We start from the raw sequence: 22,582 nt of genomic DNA, 5'->3' as shown, positions 1-22,582 counted from the left end.
TGTCAAACTCAAGGCCCGCGGGCCAAATGTGGCCCGCCATGTCATTTTGTGGCCCGCGAGAGCAGTTTTTAATTTCTTAAAATAGTTTTTAATTTCTTAAAATTAGGAGGAATCTGACTTGAAGTATTGGATTGGGCAACAATACATTAGTACGGAGCCCGTGTCCTGACATTAAAAAATTAAAATGTCTCGTTCCCACAAATTAATATCTTGGTCGCACGAAATAATATTCCGTTCCCACAAGATAATATTCCGTTCCCTCGAAATAATTAATTCGTGCGAACGCAATTATTATTCACGTCATAAGTCATTCATAAACACAGATATACTCTCCGTCCGGTCGCAAAAGGCACTTTCAGCGGTAAGTTCTGTGTCTCTGTGACCCACATTCGTTCAAGCAAGGAAAAAGAAAAACAAGAATGATCAATTTATAATCGTCTCAATGAATATAAGAAAAATATAAGATTTATGATACCTAGGCTTGCTGCTTTGCCATACGATTCACCGGACCTAGCTCCGTCGCAGAGCTCTTTTGCTTGTCATGCCGGCATTCGGGCAGCTGGCTGGCCGGTAGACAGACATCCAGCTGATATTGTAGTTTAGGGTCGAATATATAGGAATAATAATATTCAGGACTTGTCTTTTATTAACATACTCTTTAGCAGTTGCTTTACATTCGAAGGTTAGTAGGCAACACGCTAACTAACTAGCCGATCATTTATCCTGTTATTTACGTCATAGATTTTCAGCAGAAACCTTCACATTTCTGTCTGTGTGTGTCTTATTACATTGCATTTAAGACACGGAGGATGTTTATAGATCAAATTTATTAAAAGCCGCTTTCTGCCGCTACTTCCGTGTCTCTGTGAGCATTCAATAGGGGTAAAAATAAAAGCAAGGATGAGCAATCTATTATTGTCTCGATGAAAATCAGAAAAATATCCTAAGATTACGCTGGCTGTCAGAGTCATTTCGTTCGCACGAATTAATCATTTCGAGGGAACGAAATATTATCTTGTCGGAACGGAATATTATTTTGTGCGAGCAAGATATTGATCTGTGGGAACGAGACATATTTTAATTTTTTAATGTCAGGACACGGGCTCCGTACATTAGAACTTAAACACTGTCCATAAAACCTAACCTGAGAGGATCAGATTTAAAAGGATTTATGCTAGATTAAAAAGCAAACATGTTTTCTATGCAACTGTAATTGTCACTTTAAAAAGTTATAATAAAGAAATGAGTAATTTAACATTAAGGAGGAGTTGCGTTTATTTTTCATTACATTTAGTTACATGTATAAGTTATGTCTGGCCCTTTGAGGACAACCACTATGCTGATGTGGCCCTCAGTGAAAATGAGTTTGACACCCCTGTTGTATGGTATTGGCTTCTTTCTGCAGTTATTAATTTTTGTGAATTTTCAGCTGTGCTGTTTTTTTAATAGGATAATAATGGTGTAATTGGTCTTCTGGAGCCCATGAAAACATGCCCAGTCCCAGTGAAGATCCCCATCCCAGAACCTGCTGTAAAAATTGCCTCAGGTGAGTAAAACCTCCCGGGAATTTGCTTGAAGTTTTATTTAAAGATTCTAGGCTGATTATGGCCCACAGCGGTCAAGGACTCCAAGGACCATATTGTTTTTGCAACGACTGACAAAAACTATATGGTTTAAAAAACTCAAAGGAAAGGAATAAGCCCCAAAAGACATGACCAGTGTGTAGTAAAACACAAAATACAAAGACACAGTCGGTCCTAACCGCAAAAACTTGTAGATTGTTTCTGCAATACTTATGATTCCGCTTTCTATCTGCGCCTTTGAGCGAAAAATTTGACCCCACCACATACACAAAAAAACTCACCAAAATCTGCACACATTCAAAAAAAAAAAAACTTAGTTTCAGATACAAACGAAAACGCGTCCTAGGGATTTTTATCTATAGTCTCGTAACTTCTCGGCCATCAATGGCAAGCCACTGTGGAAAAATGTCAGAATTGGAGGTTGTAGATTTTGGATGGTTGTACGTGGCAAGTTGCAACTGTTGCGATCTTAGCTAGCTCGCACATTTCTTATTGGGGTGTCGTAAAAATTCAATATGCATTTCCCTGGCCCAAGCTGAATAAAACGATGCAACATTCTAGATGACAATGTTAAAATAGTGGGTGTGGTAAACAAAAAATGTCGCAAAAAATTGTGCTGAATCAGCTAAATAAATTTTCTTTCTAAATGGAAATCTACTTACGAAACCAATATACCTTTGTCTGGGATATCCAATGAAAGAAGTTATGAAATAGTTATGAAATACTTATGGAATGGCGACACACCTATGGTTTGTTGGCCATTTTGTGCCAAAATTGGAGATTTGGCGTAGTGGAGTTTTGTCAACATTTGACCTCGGGAAGAGGCCGCCACCTTTAATTAAAAGCAGTTATGGAAAAGATGTTGCAATTAGAAGTTGTACATTTTTAACGGTGTGCGAGTGGTGAGCTAGCTAAAGTGGCATTCTCTTATTACTCGCACATGTTTAAATGGAAAACTGTGAACATTTAATGCATGTATCCATGACTAGAACTGAACAAATTAATATAACATTGGATACAAACATATAAGTAATGTGGGTGTGGTACCAAAACAAAATGATTGCTATAAAGATAAAACTAACAGAAAAGCCGCCGTTTTGAAGAAAGTGGATTTTCTATCAACTTACCACATGTGGCTCTTACCAGTATTAGCATCTGAAGTAAGGCGTTTTTCTGAGTCAGTTGATGATGCTGATAGTATTGCTAGCACTTTTATCCACATGCAGCTCAGACAGCCTATCAGAAAGACAAGTGAGAGTTAGATGTGCGTCGTGACTGCTAAGCAAGCAAGTTCGTTTCAAAGATGGGTGGTGAGAGCGGCGGTGGTGCCTATACCCCTGCGGCGTTGATACATAGAGGCTGATGGCAAGGGCTGGTAGTGCCTGTGGGCTGTACAACACCACTTGCGCCTTGAATTTTTTTTTGTAAAGTGCAAGTAGAGCTGTCCAAAGTGCTCACTTTGTGTCAGTGCATTTGAGCACAAGTCCCTTTACACCAAAACAAATGGAACATTCAAATAAATATAAGCAGAAGTGACTGCTATGAAAACATTAAGTGTACATCATCTTGTTATAAACTAGTTCAAACTGTCTTTGTCAGATGTTTGTCTCCTTGTTGTCTTCACGGATGCTCTGACAGGAAACGACCACTTGGTGTTAGTGACACGGGATGGGAATCTTTACACATCAGGCTGTGCAGAGCAGGGGCAGCTGGGAAGAGTGCCTGAGCATTTTTCAAACAGAGGTGGTAGAAAAGGTCTTGGTAGGTGAAGTTGTTACAACAGCAAAACACTAAACAATATTGTGGTTAAATCTTACCCATGTCATTTTTTTACTCTACCTTGCTGTGGTTTTTAGAGCGACTCCTGGTGCCGCAGATGGTGAAGCTGAAGGGGAAAGTTCACTTTATAGATGCTTTCTGTGGAGCTTACTTTACCTTTGCTGTGTCACAAGAAGGACACGTTTATGGATTTGGCCTCTCAAACTATCACCAACTGGGTAAGTTTGACTCATAAGAGTTTATCCTTAACTCCTTAACTCACTGTGTGGGAATCAACACTTCCCATGAGTCTTAGTGGCCATGGGCGGGGCTAAGCCCCAGGTCCCCACAACATATCGCCCAGCCCTAGCTCCAGCATTCTGCGCACCCACGTGAATAACAAGGAGGGGGGTCAGGCGCTGAGCACAAGCCAATGTGTGTTCTCAGCTCCTGCGCCCAGCGGGAGTAATAAGGAGGGGGGTCAGGCGCGGCGCGCAAGTGAGTCTGTGAGCGCGCATTCAGTTTGTGTTACACAGTTAGGGAGAACAGTAAAAAGGTTTCCTCAAAAAGAACAGAGACTGGTTCTTTTATTAACCCACTCTGGAGGCACTGAGGGCCTGAACGTGCCCGGGCCTTAACACCTGGTGCACCCGGCGTTCGTGAAAATACGGTAGTGATGGCGTGAACTGGAATATGCTTGTTAATTCTTGTCAAACTTATAAAAGCAACAGGGAACATTTGGTTGAACTCCAAGGTTTCATTTGATTATTTCTGAATTATTTGCCCAGGCACCAAAAGCACCAAGATGTGTTTTGTTCCTGTAAAACTGACGTGCTTCAAGAACTCCACCACTACCTGGGTGGACTTTTCTGGAGGACAACATCATACGCTGTGTCTTGACTCTGAAGGTAAACAACACATGAATCCAAATGTATTTGATATTCTACAGAATTTAGCATTTTATCTTCTGAAAAGCTTTTGATGAAGTAGATATTTTTAAAGAGCCTATATCATGCAAAATAAACTTTATTTTTTAGCTTTTAGGGGTATTATAATGTTAACTCTTAACAAAATATAACCCAAGCGGTACATCCATTCATGCATTTCTGAGTATTCCTGGAAAACCCTGGAAAAGTTTTGGAAATTGAAAATGCTAGGTCTTTGAAAAGTTTGTGAAAAACAAAATATTCTGCAAAGTTTTAGTAAAGTCATGAAATTTTAATATTTGGATGCAAAAAACATACAAAATTAAATAGTTTTACACGAGATTCGAATTTGGAAGAAAGTGGAAGTAGTTTAACTTCATGCTGTCGGGATGGGAAATTTTCGTCAACTCGGCGCATGACCCTTTCAGCTTGCTATCGTGAAATGCTACGAAATATGCCAGTGTAGGTAGCTCTGCAGCAGCAGAGCTACGTCCGGATGCTCTTTGTGGATTACAGTTCTGCTTTCAACACAATAATCCCGGACAGACTCTGTGACAAACTGCTCACTCTTGGCCTCCCACCCCTCACATGCAATTGGATTAACAACTTCCCCATCACCCGCACACTGAGCATCGGCGCCCCACAGGGCTGTGTGCTAAGCCCCCTGCTGTACTGCCTCTACACTTACAACTGCAGGCCATCCCACAACAACAACTGCATCATCAAGTTTGCCGACGACACCACAGTGGTCGGACTCATTCCCAGGGGGGATGAGTCTGCCTACAGAGAGGAGGTCCTGAAGTTGACAACCTGGTCCACAGTGAACAACCTCACCCTGAACACCAGCAAAACCAGGGAGATCATTGTCGAGTTCAAGAAACATGGCGCAGACCCAACCCCCTTCCTTATTAATGGGGAGCACGTGGAGAGGGTCCACACCTTCAAGTTCCTCGGTATCATCATCTCTGCCGACCTCTCCTGGACAGCCAACACCACTGCCATCATCAAAAAGGCTCAGCAGTGTCTGAGGGTCCTCAGGAAGACCAACATCAGCACCAACCTGCTGCTGACCTTCTACCAGTCATCCATCCAGAGCCTGCTTACTTACTGCATAACTGTTTGGTTCAGCAGCTGCACGGCCGCGGATAAAAAGAGACTTCAGAGAGTCGTAGAGACGGCTCAGAAAATCATTGGACGCCGTCTCCCCATCTACTCTGCGCGCTGCATCACTAGGGCTCATAACATTATCACGGACTGTTCACACCCCGGCTCAGATCTGTTCAACCTGCTGTCCTCTGGGAGGCGCTACAGAGGCATCAGAAGCAAAACGAACAGACTCAAAACAGCTTCTTTCCAAAGGCAATAACCATCCTCAATTCCCAAATGCACAGATAAAATCCATATTCCTGTTTACTTCTCTGTCCACAGCATCAACACTCTACCTCATTACCACCTCTTGCACTTCTAACATGTTTACAGACAGTTTTCGTACACAATTTTGCACAATAATTTCGGCACTCTTCATTACAGTTTATATTTGCACACTTGTACATAATGTTTGTTTGTTTTTTATTGTATTACAATGTTTTTTTTTAACTTTCCCTTCCTTGCTGTTCTTGCACTGATGGCGATGCTTCAATCTCATTGTGCTATGCACTATGACAATAAAGCAAATCTAAACCTAAATCAAATCTGTAATAAAGGTTTGGTGGCCTGACTAATGATGAGGTTACACTACGGCAGTGCTTCTCAAATAGTGTGGGGGGCGCGATGCGATGCCAGGGGGGCGCGCAGTAGTGGCGTTTTTACGCACCGTTAATACGGGCAATTTTACGCGGCGCAAAATTAACGGGGGGGTGGCGGTGACGGCGGCTCAATGCTTTGAAAAAAATCTGGTCCACTGTAGGTTTCCTATTATCTGTTCTATCACAGAGTTTGTAACAGCCTGAAACTTTGAATTCCCGTCCCTGCAGCTGCGCGTTCCCGTCTCCTGTCACATGCGCGTGTGTGAGAACGAAAGGGGAGGGGTGGTGGGCTGAGTCTGCCAGGTGAAGCGGGGCACGCGGAGAGTTGCAAACCCTGCCTGGATTACGCAACACCAGGATCATCTTGTGCCTTTAGATTCCTCAGATCATCCTAATGTCATTCTTAATGAACTATCATAGACATTTTGATGATGCGTCTTTATTTTCCATTAATGTATTCTTTCTGTCTGCCTGTCTGTAATGCAGGAAAACAGCTGCACTTTATGAGATCAGAAATATACAATCCATCATTTAGAAAAAAAATCAGCACAATGTTTTTTACCTATTTGTTCAGACTAAAAAAACATTAATGTTTCAGATCAATTTACATTTGATATTATTTATTAAATTAATTATTTTTCTCAGCATCAAATGGTTCATTTGGTCAAAATGTTTCTAGTTTAAATAATGACTGACAGATTTTTTATTTCAGGCACTATAAGCTACTTTTCTGTTTTAGACTACAACAGGGTTTCTGTGGCTAAATAAAGTTAATATTTGTTGTTATATTGCTTTTTTCTGTTATTGTGAGAAAATACAATTTTAGGTCTACTTACACAATTTTTATAGATACTAACCTAATATATTGTCACCGCGCGAGTGGGGTTGGGGGGGCGCAAAACATTTTTTTCCTAGTGGGGGCCTGGCAAAAAATAATTTAGAAGCACTGCACTATGGTAACACCACTTTGACAAACTATGTAGCGTGGAGATCTACTTAGGCTCTACATAATTATGGCCCATAATTGCAGTAGTCACAGACTGCAAGGACCATATTGTAACTGCTACGAGGGTTGAACACTCAAAAAGGTTCAAAACGTAGAAAAAAACACATCAAATCGCCAAAAGTCACAAAACAAGCACAAAAGCACAAAACAACAAGACAATTGTGTAGATTGATTGAACATCATGCACTGACTAAAACCCGAGCTCTGGTTGTCTTCTCTTGTCAGATTGGCTTTCATCAAGCACATGGATCAGCTGCAAATACAATGTAAAACATACTTACGGCCAGTATTTAAAAAAAAATAAAAAATAACATCAAAACAATACCATTAAAAATTAATTTTGCTGTTGACCCATTTTTTACCAACCACCATGGCTTGGACTACCAAATATCTCAAACCAGGCTAGTAGTTGTGGTCATGTACTGACTCCTGTGGTACCAGTTGGGCAGAAATAGGCTTCTGTTCAGCTGCTAGTTTAAAAAAAAAAAAAAAACTATCAACACCAAAAACTTAGAAGTACGTGCTTGTCTTTTTTTTTTTTTTTTTTTTTTTACTTTTCATTTAACGTTTTGCACTTTTAAATTACAAACAGATAAAGAAAAGGAAAACAAACCAGTAAAGCAAATAAAATAAAATACACAAAAACAAAACAAACAAAGTTGAACAAGTGGGGTAAAACAAAAATTAGTTTGAACTTTAAGTTCTGAGCGGGGTGCAAATTGCTTCCATTTCCTCTATTGGAGTTAAAGTTTTTCATCTTTCAACCGTAAGTGAAATGTCATTTTTTCCATAGAACAGATCTCTTCCATAATGTCTGTCCATTGATCCAGTCTTGGTGGCTCACTTTTTTTTTCTTTCAAAATTTTATCTATGAGCATTGGGAAAGTTATAAAACAGTACATTTAGATTCACTTAGGGCCAGTTTGAACCCATGACATATCTCCATTCTCAACAATTATTTTCTTTTTTTTTCGATAACATAACTTAGTATCTAACAAGACACAAAACAGGGAACAGCGGATGCATTATTAGGGAGGGAAGTTTAAAAAAAAAAAAAAAAAAAAAAAAATAATAATAATATAAAATAAAACATTCATCTTGATTATCTTGATTATTAACATAAAATATCCATTGTGACCATATCTTCAAAAATTTGGGCATCTCTATCCGAAGTGAGTAGGTTAGTCTTTCCATCTGACAGATTTCATTTACAATGTCTATCCAATTGTCCAAGCTGGGTACAGTGGGCAGGAGCCAGTGTCTTGTCACTGCTTTTTTACCAGCAGTTATTAATATTCTGAATAAATTTTCAGTGGTAGGTGGGAGTTGTCTTACCTAAAATCAGATTAGTAAAATCACAGGGTATTGTCTTATTTAATATGGATTCAATGTGTTTATGTATTTCCTTCCAAAATAGTTTTATAATGGCACATTCCCAAAATATGTGGTAATGGTTGGCTTCTACTTCTCCACACTCCCTCCAGCATTTGTTTTTATCTCCATTGCCATGCTTCTTTTGTTTGGGTGTAATAAAAAATCTCATCAAACATTTCATCTAAATTCTCTCCATGCATGTGAATTTGTACATTTCCACACTGATATACAGAAATCTCTCCATTCTTCGCCTGTCATAGTTGTGTTGCTTTCTTTCTCCCATTTACTCTTTATATATTGAGTTGAGGTCAATTTTCTACTCATAAATCCCTTGTAAAGTCTAGATATCATACCTTTTCTACATTTTCCTTTGTATGCTGTTAATATTTCACCAAGCACTGGTTCCTGTGTATCCATGGTGTGGAGGATCTCTTTGTTAATGTAGTTGCGTAGTTGTAAATATCTGTAAAATTCCTTTTTTCCTAAGTTATAATTATCCTTAAGTGTTTGGAAATCTTTCATTATTCCCTTGTCCATTAAAGAGTGATATGTGTTTAACCCTCGCATTGTCCAGTGACGAAATCTGGTGTCTAACTGGTTAGGCTTGAAATCACTGTCGTATGCGCACCATCTTACAATTTTTAAGTTATTGTGTAGTCTGTATTCGTCCTTTATTTGTGACCAGATTTTCAATTGTGTCACTATCCATGGGTTTTCAACTTTTCCCAGGTTTTCCCCTGTGTTTTTTTTTCCCATGAGCGCCAGTACTGGGGGGTCTGAAACTAAAAGTAATTCAATGTCTTTCCAACGGGCATAGTAATTTGGATTACAATGTGTTATTAGGGGTTTGAGTTGTGCGGAATAAAAGTAATCTTTTAGGTTACTTTCTTTGGGGAGCTGTAAGGTTTTAAATTTAACTCGTGGCTTTTTGCCCAGCTACATGAATCTTGATAAAATTTTGTCCCATTGTAAAAACTGTTGTTTGGTAAATTCAGCAGAAAAAGCTTGGAAGAGAAACAGGAATCTCGGTAGTAAGTTCATTTTCACTGATTCAATTTGTTGGGTCAGGCTAAAGCAGTGCTTCTCAAATAGTGGGGCGCGCCCGGTGCGATGCCAGGGCGGGCTCGCGGTAGTGGCCGTGTTAGGCGCAGGCAATACGGGCAATTGTCTGGTGCGCAAATTTAACGTGGGGGCGGCGGCGAGAGCGGCTCAGTGCGTGGAAAAAAATCTGCGCCTCTATTCGGTTCCTATTCTCTGTTAAATCAGAGTTTACAGCCTGAAACCTGTGAATCACCGTATCTGCGCACTCCTGTCTCCTGTCACAGGGGGCTGCGTGTGTAAGAACGAAAGGGGAGGGGTGGTGTGGGCTCTGTCTGCCAGGTGACACGGGGCACGCGGAGGAATGCTGCAATATGAGGGGCCGTATAAGACATTATTTATTCTGAACCATTCACATTCATACATTCTTGCTCTCACAGTCATATATACTCTTTCGCATACATATATTCTCTCACGCATACATGTATTCTCTTTTGCACATACATATATTCTCTCTTGCACATACATATATACTCTCTTACGCATACATATATTCTCACTTGCACATACATATATTCTCACTTGCGCATCCATATATTCTCTCTCTCGCATGCATATATATTACTTTACACATACATACATTCTCACTCTCATTGTCACTCTTAAAAAGAATATATGTATGTGAAAGCCAAGTATATATGTGCGTGTGAGGAAGAGTACATATGTGCGTGTGAGAGAGGAGTATGCATGAAACGGAAGTGACTTTGCATGAAAAGGAAGGCACTTTGCATGAAAAGGAAGGCAGATGATTTCTCGTGCTCTGATTGGACGAGAGGCCGCCACCTCCTATTTTGAACAGACGCTAACATGAACTAGCAAGAAGGAGCCACGGTACAAATCGCAGTATATGCTCACTCTTCCAGAAGGATGTTGCTTCCATTCCTTATGTAGTTTCTTTTTTGAATAATTTAGATAATCATTTAGAATGGAAAAAGATTTGGAATTTACCAGCAAAATACTTTTTAACCAATAAAGTGAAAGAAATCTCATTCAAACTAATCCATAAATTCTATCCATCCAAACTATATCTGCAAAGGTTCAAAAAAGATATTGATGTTGCCTGCTCTTTTTGTCAAGAACACCCTGAAGATGCTGTACATTTATTTTGGTCATGTCCCTTTTCCACTACTTTCTGGTCTATAAAGTTTGTCGTTTCATTTCCGCCCACATTGACCCTGACTTTCGCCTGTACTTAGAAAATGTTATGTTTGGCATCACCCACTGACCATCTCATAAAAAAGAACAGTTGTACTTCATTAACCTTTTGTTGTTATGCAAATGGCACATTCATAAATCAAAAGTTACGAATCATACTCCTTATTTCTCAATCTTTATCAATGAGTTCAAACAATACATAAAGACAATAAGAAACTCTGATAATAAGAACGCCATCAAAACATTAGATCTGTGCGTTTGTTTCAATATATCTGCATAATATGTATTAACCCCCTGGCTTGTTCCTTCGTTGTTGTTGTTCACTGTTTAACATAATTCTGTATTGAATTTTTACATTCAATAAAGTTTGAAAAAAAAAAAAAAGGAGCCACGGGGGTACTCCAGCAGGCCATCGGAACCGTAAGAAATATTTTATCTTCACCTCACCATTGCCTTTTTTAAGACATGACAGCTGGTTTTCCCACATTTATATGTAGTTATTGATCGAAAACAAGAGGAATTTGTTTTAATGTAAATGCGTGTTCCGGCGTCTACAGGAAGTGTCGCCCAGAATTCATGCAAAGGCTCATGGGGGCTAGGAATAAGGTGGATACGGGTTTTCTGTTTCGGTGGCGCTTCCATTACCATTATTGGTATTTGAGACATTCCTTTGTGCCTCTAGAGATGCAGACAGATTTGTGACCACTTTAAGTGAAGATAAAATATTTCTTAAGGTTCCGATGGCCTGCTGCAGGACCCCCGTGGCTCCTTCTTGCTGGTTCATGTTAGCGTTCGTTCAAAATGGGAGGTGGCGGCCTCTCGTCCAATCAGAGCACGAGAAATCATCTGCCTTCCGGTTCATCCAAAGTGCCTTCCTTTTCATGCAAAGTGCCTTCCTTTTCATGCAAAGTGCCTTCCTTTTCATGCAAAGTGCCTTCATTTTCATGCAAAGTCACTTCCTTTTCATGCATACTCCTCTCTCACACGCACATATATACTTAACTTTCACATACATATATTCTTTTTTAAGAGTGACAATGAGAGTGAGAATGTATGTGTAAAGTAATATATATGCATGCGAGAGAGAGAATATATGTATGTGCAAGAGAGAATATATGTATGCGTAAGAGAATATATGTATGCGAAAGAGAGTATATATGACTGTGAGAGCAAGAATGTATGAATGTGAATGGTTCAGAATAAATAATGTCTTATACGGCCCCTCATACTGCAAGCGCTGTCTGTTGCCCAACACCTGGATCCTCATGTGCCTTTAGATTCCTCAGTTCATGCTAATATTGTCATTCTTTATTAACTATTGTAGACATTTTTAAGACATGTCTTTATTTTCCATAAATGTATTCTTTGTCTGTCTGTTGTTTAGTATTTGACATAAAGACACCAGGTAATGCAGGAAAACTGCAAAGTTTCTGCACTTTATGACATCAGAAAATAAACAATCGTTTAGCAAAACAATCAGCACAATGTTTTCTATCTATTTCTTCAGACTAAAAGCGTTGAATATATTGGTGCTGCTGTTTTAATGTTTCAGATCAATTTACATTTAATATTATTTATTGATTGAATTATTTTTCTCAGCATCAAATGGTTCAGTTGGTCAAAATGTTTCTAGTTTAAATAAGGACTTTAATACAGGCACTTTACTTTACCCTCACTGAGTGAATTAACATCACTCAGTGAGCGTCCTTAGGCAAGACCCTTAACGCTAGTGCCTCCAGAGCGCGGTCGGCTGCTGCTCACCGCTCCCCCAGGGGATGGGTCAAATGCAGAGAAGGATTTCCCCATTGTGGGATCATTAAAAAAATATCAATTAAACTTCTTTTCTGCTTTAGACTAGAGCAGGGTTTCTGTGTGACAAAATAAAGTTAATATGATTTGAAATTTGAAAGAGTATTCAGTTTGCTTTTTTCTTTTGTTAATGTTAAAAGATACAATTTTAAGTATACTTACACAATTTTTATAGATACTTACCTAATATATATATTGTCATTGCACGAGTGTGTGTGGGGGGGTAGGGGGGCGCGAAACATTTTCTTTTTGAAGTGGGGGCCTGGCAAAAAATAGAGAAGCACTGGGCTAATGTAAGGGATGGCGGACCATCTGTTGATGTCAGATTTTATCTTTTTGATCAATTCTTCATAATTATATTTTGTTGTGTTAGTAATGTCTTTTGGAATTATAATTCTCAAGTATTTTAGCAAGGACAGGTCCCATTTGAGATTTAATTTGGTACGTAGTGGGGTTGGTGGATTATGGTTTAAAGTCAGTATTTGGGTTTTCCTGCATGGTATCCAAATGTATTTAAACATTCAAATAATCTGGGCAATGATTCATTAGGTTCTCTTGTGTAAATTATTACATCATCAGCATATAGGGCAACCTTATGCTCTTCCCCAGCAATAGATATTCCTTTTACATAATTAGTTTGCCAGATTAGTTGAGCGAGGGGTTCAATGTAGAGAGCAAAAAGGAGGGGTGAAAGCCCACATCCTTGTCTTGTTCCGCGTTCCAGTTCAAAGGTGTTTGACAATTGACCATTGATTTTAACACTAGAACGTCCGTAGGGCAGCCATTTGGCTTTTCTACCTACAATGTCCAAGGGACAGCCAAGTGGCTGGATTAGTTAAAATTTACATGCCCAAAGAGCAGCATTCAACATAGTTTGCACATGAACAGCACAGCCATTAGGTTGTTCTCTTGGCATGCAAAAAGGACAAGCCAAGTGGCTGCGCAAGTTTTCACTATTTCCCCTCACCTCTGTCACTTCTAGTAAGAGGTCACCACAGTTTGGTTTTTCTTTTTTGGCTGAGATTTATCGTTCATGCACAAAAGACACTTCTTTACCGACATAATACCGAAATGTTCAAGCAAAGAAATCATCCGGTCAAAGTCATATCTTCAACCCACTACTTGTCTGCGCATACTTGGTACTGCCCCAAAATCTCCTTTCTGCATTTGCCACATGGTATACTTGTAGCAATCAACAAAGCGCACTCTGGCATTATTGTTCTTGTACTGACTATTCACCTGGCATATTACCCGTTTCCCTTTGCCAGGTATGGGAGCTTGTCACCAAAAACGGTATTCCTTTTTCGCCTTCTCAGCTCCCGCATGTACCTGTGCAAGGTTTTTTACTGATTCTGGAAGCTCCCAGTGAATTTTGCCTGGTTGAAAGTTTGATGCAGTTGGCAACAACAAACCCACAAACATTGGAGATTGCAGGAAACCTGTCAGTCCCAACTTGTTCCATGCGGGTGCCCTTGACATCAAAGTGTAAATGCCGCATGATATCTTTGAAGTGGTTTCTGACCATAGTTTTTTAAGATCAGTGGATTTCCCATTTTCGCCAACCATCTTGCGTTTTGCATGGATGGAAGTTTTATCCCCCCATCACAAGGAGGATGGCAATGAACCCCATTAGTTCAGGGAGGGCCATGAACCAGCTGTCATCTTCTGTCTGACGTTCATGCTGAACAACACAGTCCCGAATAGTCTGAAGCATGTTCAGAGTGAGGAAACACAGGAAACTCTGTAAGCGAGTCGACACCGTACTTCTGACCAAAGCAGTTGGCTCTTCCTCAGCAGTGTAACATTCAATTGTGCTGTGATGGAGAGGCCTCCTAACCTTTTCTGAATGCCACATCGTGCCATCTTTTGCTTTTTCTGTTGGCACAGTGTGTCTCCTCTCCTCTCAAAGTTTGTCAGAGCTTGGAGGCTCTTTTGAAGCAGAAAATTCTCCCCCACCCTGATCAGAGTAAAGAATGTGGTTAGCTAGGACATGTCTTCATCCAGATGATCGGGTAGTTGGTGCTGCATTTACAAATGAAAGGTGGCTAATTGAAGGCTGTTGAATTAGTCATTTCGAGCCACCCAGCCATTTGGCTGTGCTCTGGACGCTGCAGGGGGAGTGAAAAATCCTGGACTTTCTAGTGTTAATACGGGCGGTTGGTTTTGTGTATAGTGATTTTATTACTTGTATGAACTTACAATGAAACCCAAATCTCTCCAAGACTATATATAAAAAACACCAGCTGACAGAATCAAAACCTTTTTCAGCATCAAGGCTGACCATTGCTGCTTCTATTTTGTTTACCTGAATATGACTCAATACGTGTAAGGTTCGTCTTATGTTATCATGCGCTTGCCTTTGTGAAATAAAGCCTGTTTGATCGGTATTGATGAGACATGGCAGAACAGACTCTAATCTCTTTGCCATGATCGCTGTGAACAGTTTATAATCCACATTGAGGACAGAGATGGGTCTAAATGAACTACAGTTAAGTGGGTCTTTTCCTTCTTTCGGGATCACTGATAAATTTGCTTGTTTCCATGAAGGTGGTATTTTGTTTTCTTTTAATACTTTATTTAAAATTTGGGTTATAAAAAGTAATAATTCCATTTTTAATTTTTTGTACCATTCTGAAGGAAAACCGTCTGGCCCGGGTGCTTTATTTGCCTTGAGATCTGTTATGGCTCTTGACAGTTCTCTTTCGGGTATTTCAGCTGTGAGTAACTCATTTTGATCCTCTGTTATAACTGGTAAATTAAGAGTTTTTAAAAAATTCTGTATTTGGTGGGGGTGTTTTAAGTTTGGTTGTGTGTACAAATGTTTGTAAAAGTTTAGGAAAATCTTTTGGATTTCGCTTTGGTTATGTACACAAATTTTGGAACTTGGTCTTCTAATTTACTGAAATGACTCGTTCATAACTAGCGTTTTAACATTCATGTTCCCTCTTCTTCTGTTCTACCAGACCCCGCACCTTCTTACCCACACCTTTCCGTGTCCACAGACCCTCCATTTCACTTCCCATGCCTTTCATTTCTCCTGCTTTTCACCTTACATTTCTTGTCTCTACATTGCAACATCCTTCCAGATCCTCAAAAACTGTTTCCCTTTTCTTTACCTCGTCCTTTTCCCCATTCTGATAAAAATTTTCAAATACTCCTGATTATGATTCAAACAAACTAAACCGCCAGTCATTCTCATTCACATTCAAACAGCAGTGCACAAGATTAAAACAAACAGAAAACGGAATTAAACAAATTTAAAATGTCAATGTATAAAACTTCTTTGAACAAAGCTGAACTTAATTACGGTTATTAGGACATACAAACAAATTAGAGACATGTATTCACAATGAGAAAACTGAAATAATTGCAAAATTATTTTACACAAAATGTGTTAGACCAAAAAAGTTCAGCACGTCCCGCAATATTGGTCGCCAGGGATGCGTCTCGCAGACCACATGGTACAAACAAAGCCAATCACAGACGCCGACGCCATTTTGGCTAGGACTCCGTCACGCTTACCACGTGGTACAAACAAACCCAATCAGAATCGTCGACACATTCAAAGCAACTAAAACGTCCCGTCATTGGTCCATGTGACGTAAACACGCTGTGAGCAAGATGGCTGCGTCCGTAGAGCAGACAATACACAGGGAAATGTGGAAGATACAGTTAAAATTCACAGATTTCAAACACTTTTTCATCCCATTCTTTCCAAAATCGCATACATTTCATTCCATTCATCCTCATTCAAGCCATTTTCACCGCTGTTGTCAAGTCAAGTCGTCAGCGTCATCAAGTCTGTCGTCAAAACAAAATTCACCGGTTTCCTCGTTTCTGCTGTCTAGTGCACCTTTCATTTTTATTGTGAATCTCTCTGTGGTTTCTCTACGCATTAAAAAATAATTTGTGAAGGGTCGCTGCCTTCCTGGTGTTTCCGAAAATCCTAAAACGCGCTAAATTAAATCCTATAGTAACACCGTTTATTTGTACAGGATTTTGTACAGGCTAAACAGATGCAAAACCTACTAAATCTGCTTTAATCCAAATATCACAAGCTCCCAATTTGCTATTTATTCAATTTTGACAGGTTGAACAGACACAAAACCTGCACAATTTGCTCAGATTCAATTTTCATAAATTTTCTCATTATCCAATTCGCTGTTTCAGGAGGGTGAACCACAAAACTTATACAGGTGCGCTATGCCGCCCACATACTTCACTTCCCCACAATTTGAGTTATTCACGAGAATAACCTGATCAATATGCAGAATTTACGAACAGGTTCCTGCTTTACCTTTTGTTTGTGAGGCCTCGAGGGAAGTCAAGCACGTGGGGAGGGGCGTCACCGACTTTTCGCCGAAAGTCTAAGAGATCTCGTAATAAGCCACTATCTGTCCTCTTATCCGCGTTGCGATTCCGCGTTCCTTCCCCACTTTTCACGTTCAGGGTTCACCAAAAATGTAGGAAATAATCCGTCGCTTTGGGATTACTTTCCTTGTTGCATGTTCAAAAAAGTCGAGAAGAAAACCACGGGATTCCACCGGATTAAGTTTAACAAATTTATTCCCTAACAATATTTCTAAAAACAGAGTAAAACAAAATAAAACAGATCATCTGGGTTCTCAATGTTTCAGAGCTTGCACAGCGCCAAAATTACCAACGTCTTAACATGCCAGCCTGTTGAGGACAACGAAAGCTTCTCCGTCCAGTTGTTTTAACATGTCGGTTTCAGCCTCCTCCTTCGTAACACAGCATGGCGTCCAGACTCCTCCTCTGGACGCTCGGATTGGCTGGCAGGGAGCCTGCCTACTTCTGTCAGTCCATGTTAGGAGTCAGCATCCGTTTCCCGCGTCGGAAGTCACTTCCCAGACTGACATGGTCCCGCAATCAAATGGCTCCCCAGGTGGTCCCCCACATGTGGCCGGATCTTCCTAGCATACAGTAGATAATACACCTTTGTTCCCCACACGGGAGCAGATGCTTGTGGCGGTTCCCAGGGATTGAATCAGTCTCAGACATGATTGATTTATGATCCAAGTCAGACCTACAGCCAAGCCTCCCAGATGGCCTCAGAAGATCAAAGACCGTTTTTTCCTGAAGGGGATGAGTTCGAAGCTACAGCATCACAACCTCTTTACATATGCAATGTTCAGGAAGCCCCTTTGAAATTCAAAGGAACCACACACAGTAAACCTAAAAGAAAACCTTCAATGAAATAAAGATAAGATAAAAGCCTAGGAGAAATAAGGATCACAAAAATATAAAATTCCTTCAGTCTTTAATTTTGTAGATTGTGCTGTCCGCTTCTTGTTTTTTTAATTTACTTGCTAATAGTTTGGCAAATTTGGGACCGGATTCGTAATATTTTTGTTTTGTGTAGATCATCTTCTTCCGTATATCTGTTAAATACATTGCATTTATTTTGTTTCTTAAAATTTTCAATTTTACCTCAGTTTTTTTTCTGGACGTTTTTTACATTCTTTCTCAAGTTGTCTCAGTTCTTTATTCAAGTCCGATATTTTAGTTTCTCTCTCCTTCTTTTTATGCGTGCAAAACGATATAATTTTTCCTCTCATCACTGCTTTCTTTCTGTGTCCAGTTTTGTAAGATGAGAAATAGACTTTTGAGAACCCCATCCTTTTTAGTTTCTCATGTTCAGTCTGGTTAAGATGAGTTTCTTGTAACATGGCAATTTGGACTTTGTTCTTTTTTAGTTTAGACAAAATATAGTCCTATGTGCATGATGCACATAGGACTATATTATCTGTCATGGTATCTTGTGTCTGACAAGAGTTCTCTTGATACATGGTCCCTTTACATAATAATGCATCCGTTTAACTAGAAAGAGTTGAACATAGAAAACAACAGGAATAAAAAAAACAAGTGTTCTCTCAACAAATATTTTGAACAAAAGAACTTTTTGCTGGGAGAGTTCTTCCGGAGAAGAGGTTCTGGCAAACAGAACCTTTGTGGAGCTGGAGATGTTGGAGCTCCAGTCAGGGATAGTCCCGCCCACTTTAAAGGGCAGGGCCCTGGGAGATGGCTGTGCTGTCTTTACTGTCATAGCTATGGTGTGTCCCGACTAGTTTAGTGTATACTTCAAACGTCAGGAGGGAAACGAAAATTAAAAGGCACCTCGAACACTTACATTGTGCACCAGATCCAAAGAACTTCTTCTTTAACCATTTACTTGTCTGTTGGTGGTTTCCTCCTGTATTCTTAGAGTTTCTCCACGTAGCCCGGTTGATGCTCCTCCGTGCTCCTATGTGCCGCGCGGTTCTCTCTCCGCTCCACGCAGAAAGTGGTTGTAGCTCCCGCTGGTGGGGTGGGAGGGGGGATGACGTTGACCGGGAGCCCCCGCGATGACATGTCAGCTGTAGCCTCCGCTGCGGTCTGGTATAGGCCCGCTCCCTCCTCGTAGAATACGCGCATTTTCGCAGAGTAAGGCGTCTGGGATCTGATTTTTCTCTCCTTCAGGCCTTTCTTTGCTTGGTTGTATTCCATACGTTTCTTCTGGATTGCTGGGGGGTAGTCGTGGTCCACGAAGAAGCGGTTATTGTTGTAAATGGTCTGTTTCTTCTGCCAGGCCCTCTTTATAATTTCCTCCTTTGCTCTAAAGTTGGAGAACTTGGCAATAATGGAGCGCGGTTTGGACTGCGGTGTTGTGGGCTTTGGTGCTAGAGCTCTGTGGGCTCTTTCTATCTTAACACCGAAGTCACGTGTGATATCCAGAGTCTCGAAGAGCAGTTTTTCTAAAAAGGCGATCATAATGGTGCCCTCCGCTTCTTCGGGAATGCCGTATATTCGGATATTGTCTCTCCGTGCGTGAGCCTCCTGCTCTGTTATCTTAGCTTCCATGTTATCCTGCCGCTGCAGAAGTTTCTTTAGTAGCTTTAATGTCGCTTGTAGGGTTGTTTCCACCTCATCAATGCGAGTTTCAGCCTCTTCTAATCGAGCCTCTGCCTTCAGCTGGTTACTTTGGATCTCTGAAAGTTGTCGTTCATTGTCCCGTCGGATGCTTCCTTATTTTTTTTACCAGGAAATTCCATTGAGACTGCATCTCTTTTTCAAGGAAGAGCTGGGCCAAAAGGCATCAAAACAAAATAAATACAGTTAAAAAACAACAGAAATAAAATACATTACAAAATACAGATGCAATTATTCATTGAACATGAGCAGTAGGGCAATGACTAATAGGATTAATTAAAAAGTGGTACAGATAGGTCAAGGGTGACATGTGCATGTTTCTTTTAAAAGCTCAGAAAGTTTTGCTTTAAAACAATTCAATGGAATAAGGTCACTTAAATGCAGAGAGTTTTGAATATTATTCCAGGAAAGCGGAGCAGCAATGGAAAAGGCTGTTTCTCCTAGTTCACTGAGGAATCTAGGGACATAAAGAAGCAATTTGAGTGAGGAACGAGAGTTATATATGTTGTTAACAGGAGAAAGAAGACTGCACAGATATTGAGGTAGTTTGCCGAGAATTGCCTTATAGGTGAATATTAGCCAGTGTTTCTGTCGCCTGACTTTGAGTGAAGACTAAGAGAGCAGAGAGTTCAGTTCACAATGGTGGGTTCTGTATGCAGAGTTTGTGATAAAACGCAAGGCACTGTGATAAACTGTGTCCAGACTATGGAGAGTTGACGAGGCAGCATTCATATACCGAATGTCCCCGTAATCCAAAATTGGGAGGAAAGTGCTCTGAACAAGTCTTTTCCTTACACCTAGGCTTAGACAAGATTTATTTCTGTAGTAGAAACCCAGAAGTGCTTTTAGCTGTTTTAGCAAGTGGTTAGTGTGAGAGGTAAAAGACAATTTGTCATCAATCCACACACCCAGATATTTATGAGGACACTTTTTCAATATTCACCCCTTCCAAAGTATGAATATCAGCCTTCAGTAAATCATGTGAACGAGACCTGGAAAATATCTTGAATTGTGTCTTTTTAGCATTTAAGGTCAACTGTAATTGATGAAGAGAATACTGAAGTTCATTGAAGGCTTCCTGGAGCTCGTTCACAGCAAGATGGACCGAAGAGGCAACTGTGTAAACGATGGTGTCATCTGCATAAAGATGGGATTTAACATTTGGCAAATGACTACCTAGGTCTTTTATAAAGATGGTGAACAGGATAGGAGCTAAGATTGATCCCTGTGGGACTCCACTATTGATGTTCATAAAGTCTGATTTTACATCTTCAATAATCATACACTGGGTTCTCTGTGAGAGATAATTTCTAAACCACCCAATAGCAGAACCACCTATACCAATAAGATTTAGCTTTTGTAGTAGAAGCTGATGGTTTACAGAATCAAAGGCTTTAGATAAGTCCACAAATGGGGCTGCACAGTGCAATTTCTTATCTAGGGCATTGATGATGTCATTTGTTACAGATACAGCAGCTGTTACAGTTCTGTGGCCTGATCTGAAACCTGACTGAGTTTCACATAGAACCGAGTTAGATGCTAAAAAGAGTTTTAGTTGAGAGTTTACATGGGATTCTAGGATTTTTGCAAGAACTGATAGTTTGGAAATAGGTCTGTAGTTGTTTAGCTCAGATTGATCTCCACCTTTCAAGAGAGGGAGAACATGAGCTGCCTTCCAGACTTTGGGAATTATATTTGACTGAATACTTAGATTAAAAATATGGGCGATGGGTTCAACAATAAAATCGGCTGCAAGTCTTAATAAGTAGGGGTCTAAATCAGTGGTCCCCAACCACTGGTCCGCAGGAAATTTTGGCACCGGGACGAACAGAAAGAAAAAATGATTTCCATTTTATTGTTTTTCTCGAAAAAAACGTTTTATTTTGAAAAGTGACCGAATTCTCTCTGTTACATCCGTCACACTTAACGCACGTCAAAGTCGCGACACACCAAACATCATGTGATACACCCCGCTAAAATTAAACCCAAACAACCAAAATGAGCAAAAAACAAGGGGAAACGATCCAATGAAGGGACAGAAGAGGAACCTGCACCCGCTAAAAAACCTGGAAAATCCGCAAATCGGCCTTTAACAGGCAGCGGTAAACGTGCTTTGCGCTGCACCGGTCCGCGGTGACAAAAAGGTTGGGGACCACTGGTCTAAATCATCTGGACCAGGAGATTCTTTTGGGTCAATAGCTTTCAGAGACTGTAACAACTCTGAATTGGAAATTGGTTGGATGACAAATTTGATTGCATGAGAACATGCAGAAGATGCTGTAATAGGGGAATCGGATAGAGGATCTGAGTGACCATACACTGGTGAAGATAATAGAGGAACTAAGCCCACTGAAGTAAAATGTTTGTTAAATTGTTTTGCAATTTCCTCTTTCTGTTGTATGGCAACAGAGTTCACTACAAGGTTTGCAGGTGTAGTTGATTTCCAGTTAGCATTTTGATTTGTTTCCAGAATTTAGTGGGATTTTTAAGATTTGTTGAAATAGAGTTTATGTAAAAATCAGATTTAGTTTTCAGAGTCAAAGAGGTGCATTTGTTTCTCATGGCTCTGAAGGTGATCCAGTCAGTTTGGATTAGTAAATCTTGCTTTGGTCCAGGCAGCATTTCTTTCTCTGAACATGTGTAAAAGTTCTTTTGTGACCCATGGATTATTTCGTCCAGAAATCCTACATTTTTTGACAGGGGCATGTTTGTTACAGATTTTTAAAAAAGTCTCATGAAAATGTTCCCAGGCGCATTCTACATCTTGAATTAACTTAATGCGATGAATCACAGTTGTAAAGATCATAAAAGAAAGCCTGAGGCTCAAAATATTTAAAATGTCTTTTAAAAATAAAGCAGGTTTAGATTTTACCATTTTGTCATCCCTTATTACTGCAATTGTGCAATGATCACTAACATCATTGCAGAATACAGCAGAGGAACTAAACTTATGGGGTTTATTCATTAGTACGATAGCCAACAGAGTGGATTTATTTGAATCAGCTGAATTTAATCGGGTGACATTATTAATGAGTTGTGTCAAGCTTAGTGAATCACACAGTTCCTTAAAGTGATCCGAAACAGGAGAAAGCCAATTCCAGTTGAAATCCCCCATTATTAATATTTCTGAATCACAGAGGCTGTGGAGCACTTTAGAGAGGGAGGACAAAGTTTCTGGTTTGGATAAAGGTGGTCTGT

The 22,582-nt window shown here is 40.0% G+C and overlaps 1 protein-coding gene across 1 annotated transcript in view; it reads left to right on the top strand.

The window, feature by feature from the left end:
• Positions 1-22,582, top strand: part of rcc1 (regulator of chromosome condensation 1) — a 42,024-nt gene that overhangs the window by 1,800 nt on the left and 17,642 nt on the right. The window contains exons 5-8 of the mRNA XM_023964257.1: positions 1,450-1,546; positions 3,222-3,344; positions 3,440-3,580; positions 4,130-4,249. Coding sequence (XP_023820025.1) covers positions 1,450-1,546; positions 3,222-3,344; positions 3,440-3,580; positions 4,130-4,249 — 481 coding nt within the window. The remainder of the gene's footprint in view (positions 1-1,449; positions 1,547-3,221; positions 3,345-3,439; positions 3,581-4,129; positions 4,250-22,582) is intronic.

Source organism: Oryzias latipes, chromosome 16 (genome assembly GCF_002234675.1).
Source record: "Oryzias latipes chromosome 16, ASM223467v1".
NCBI classification, from domain to species: domain Eukaryota; kingdom Metazoa; phylum Chordata; class Actinopteri; order Beloniformes; family Adrianichthyidae; genus Oryzias; species Oryzias latipes.
Note: the sequence above shows the minus strand (reverse complement) of the source record. Positions and strands in the feature narration are given on the sequence as shown.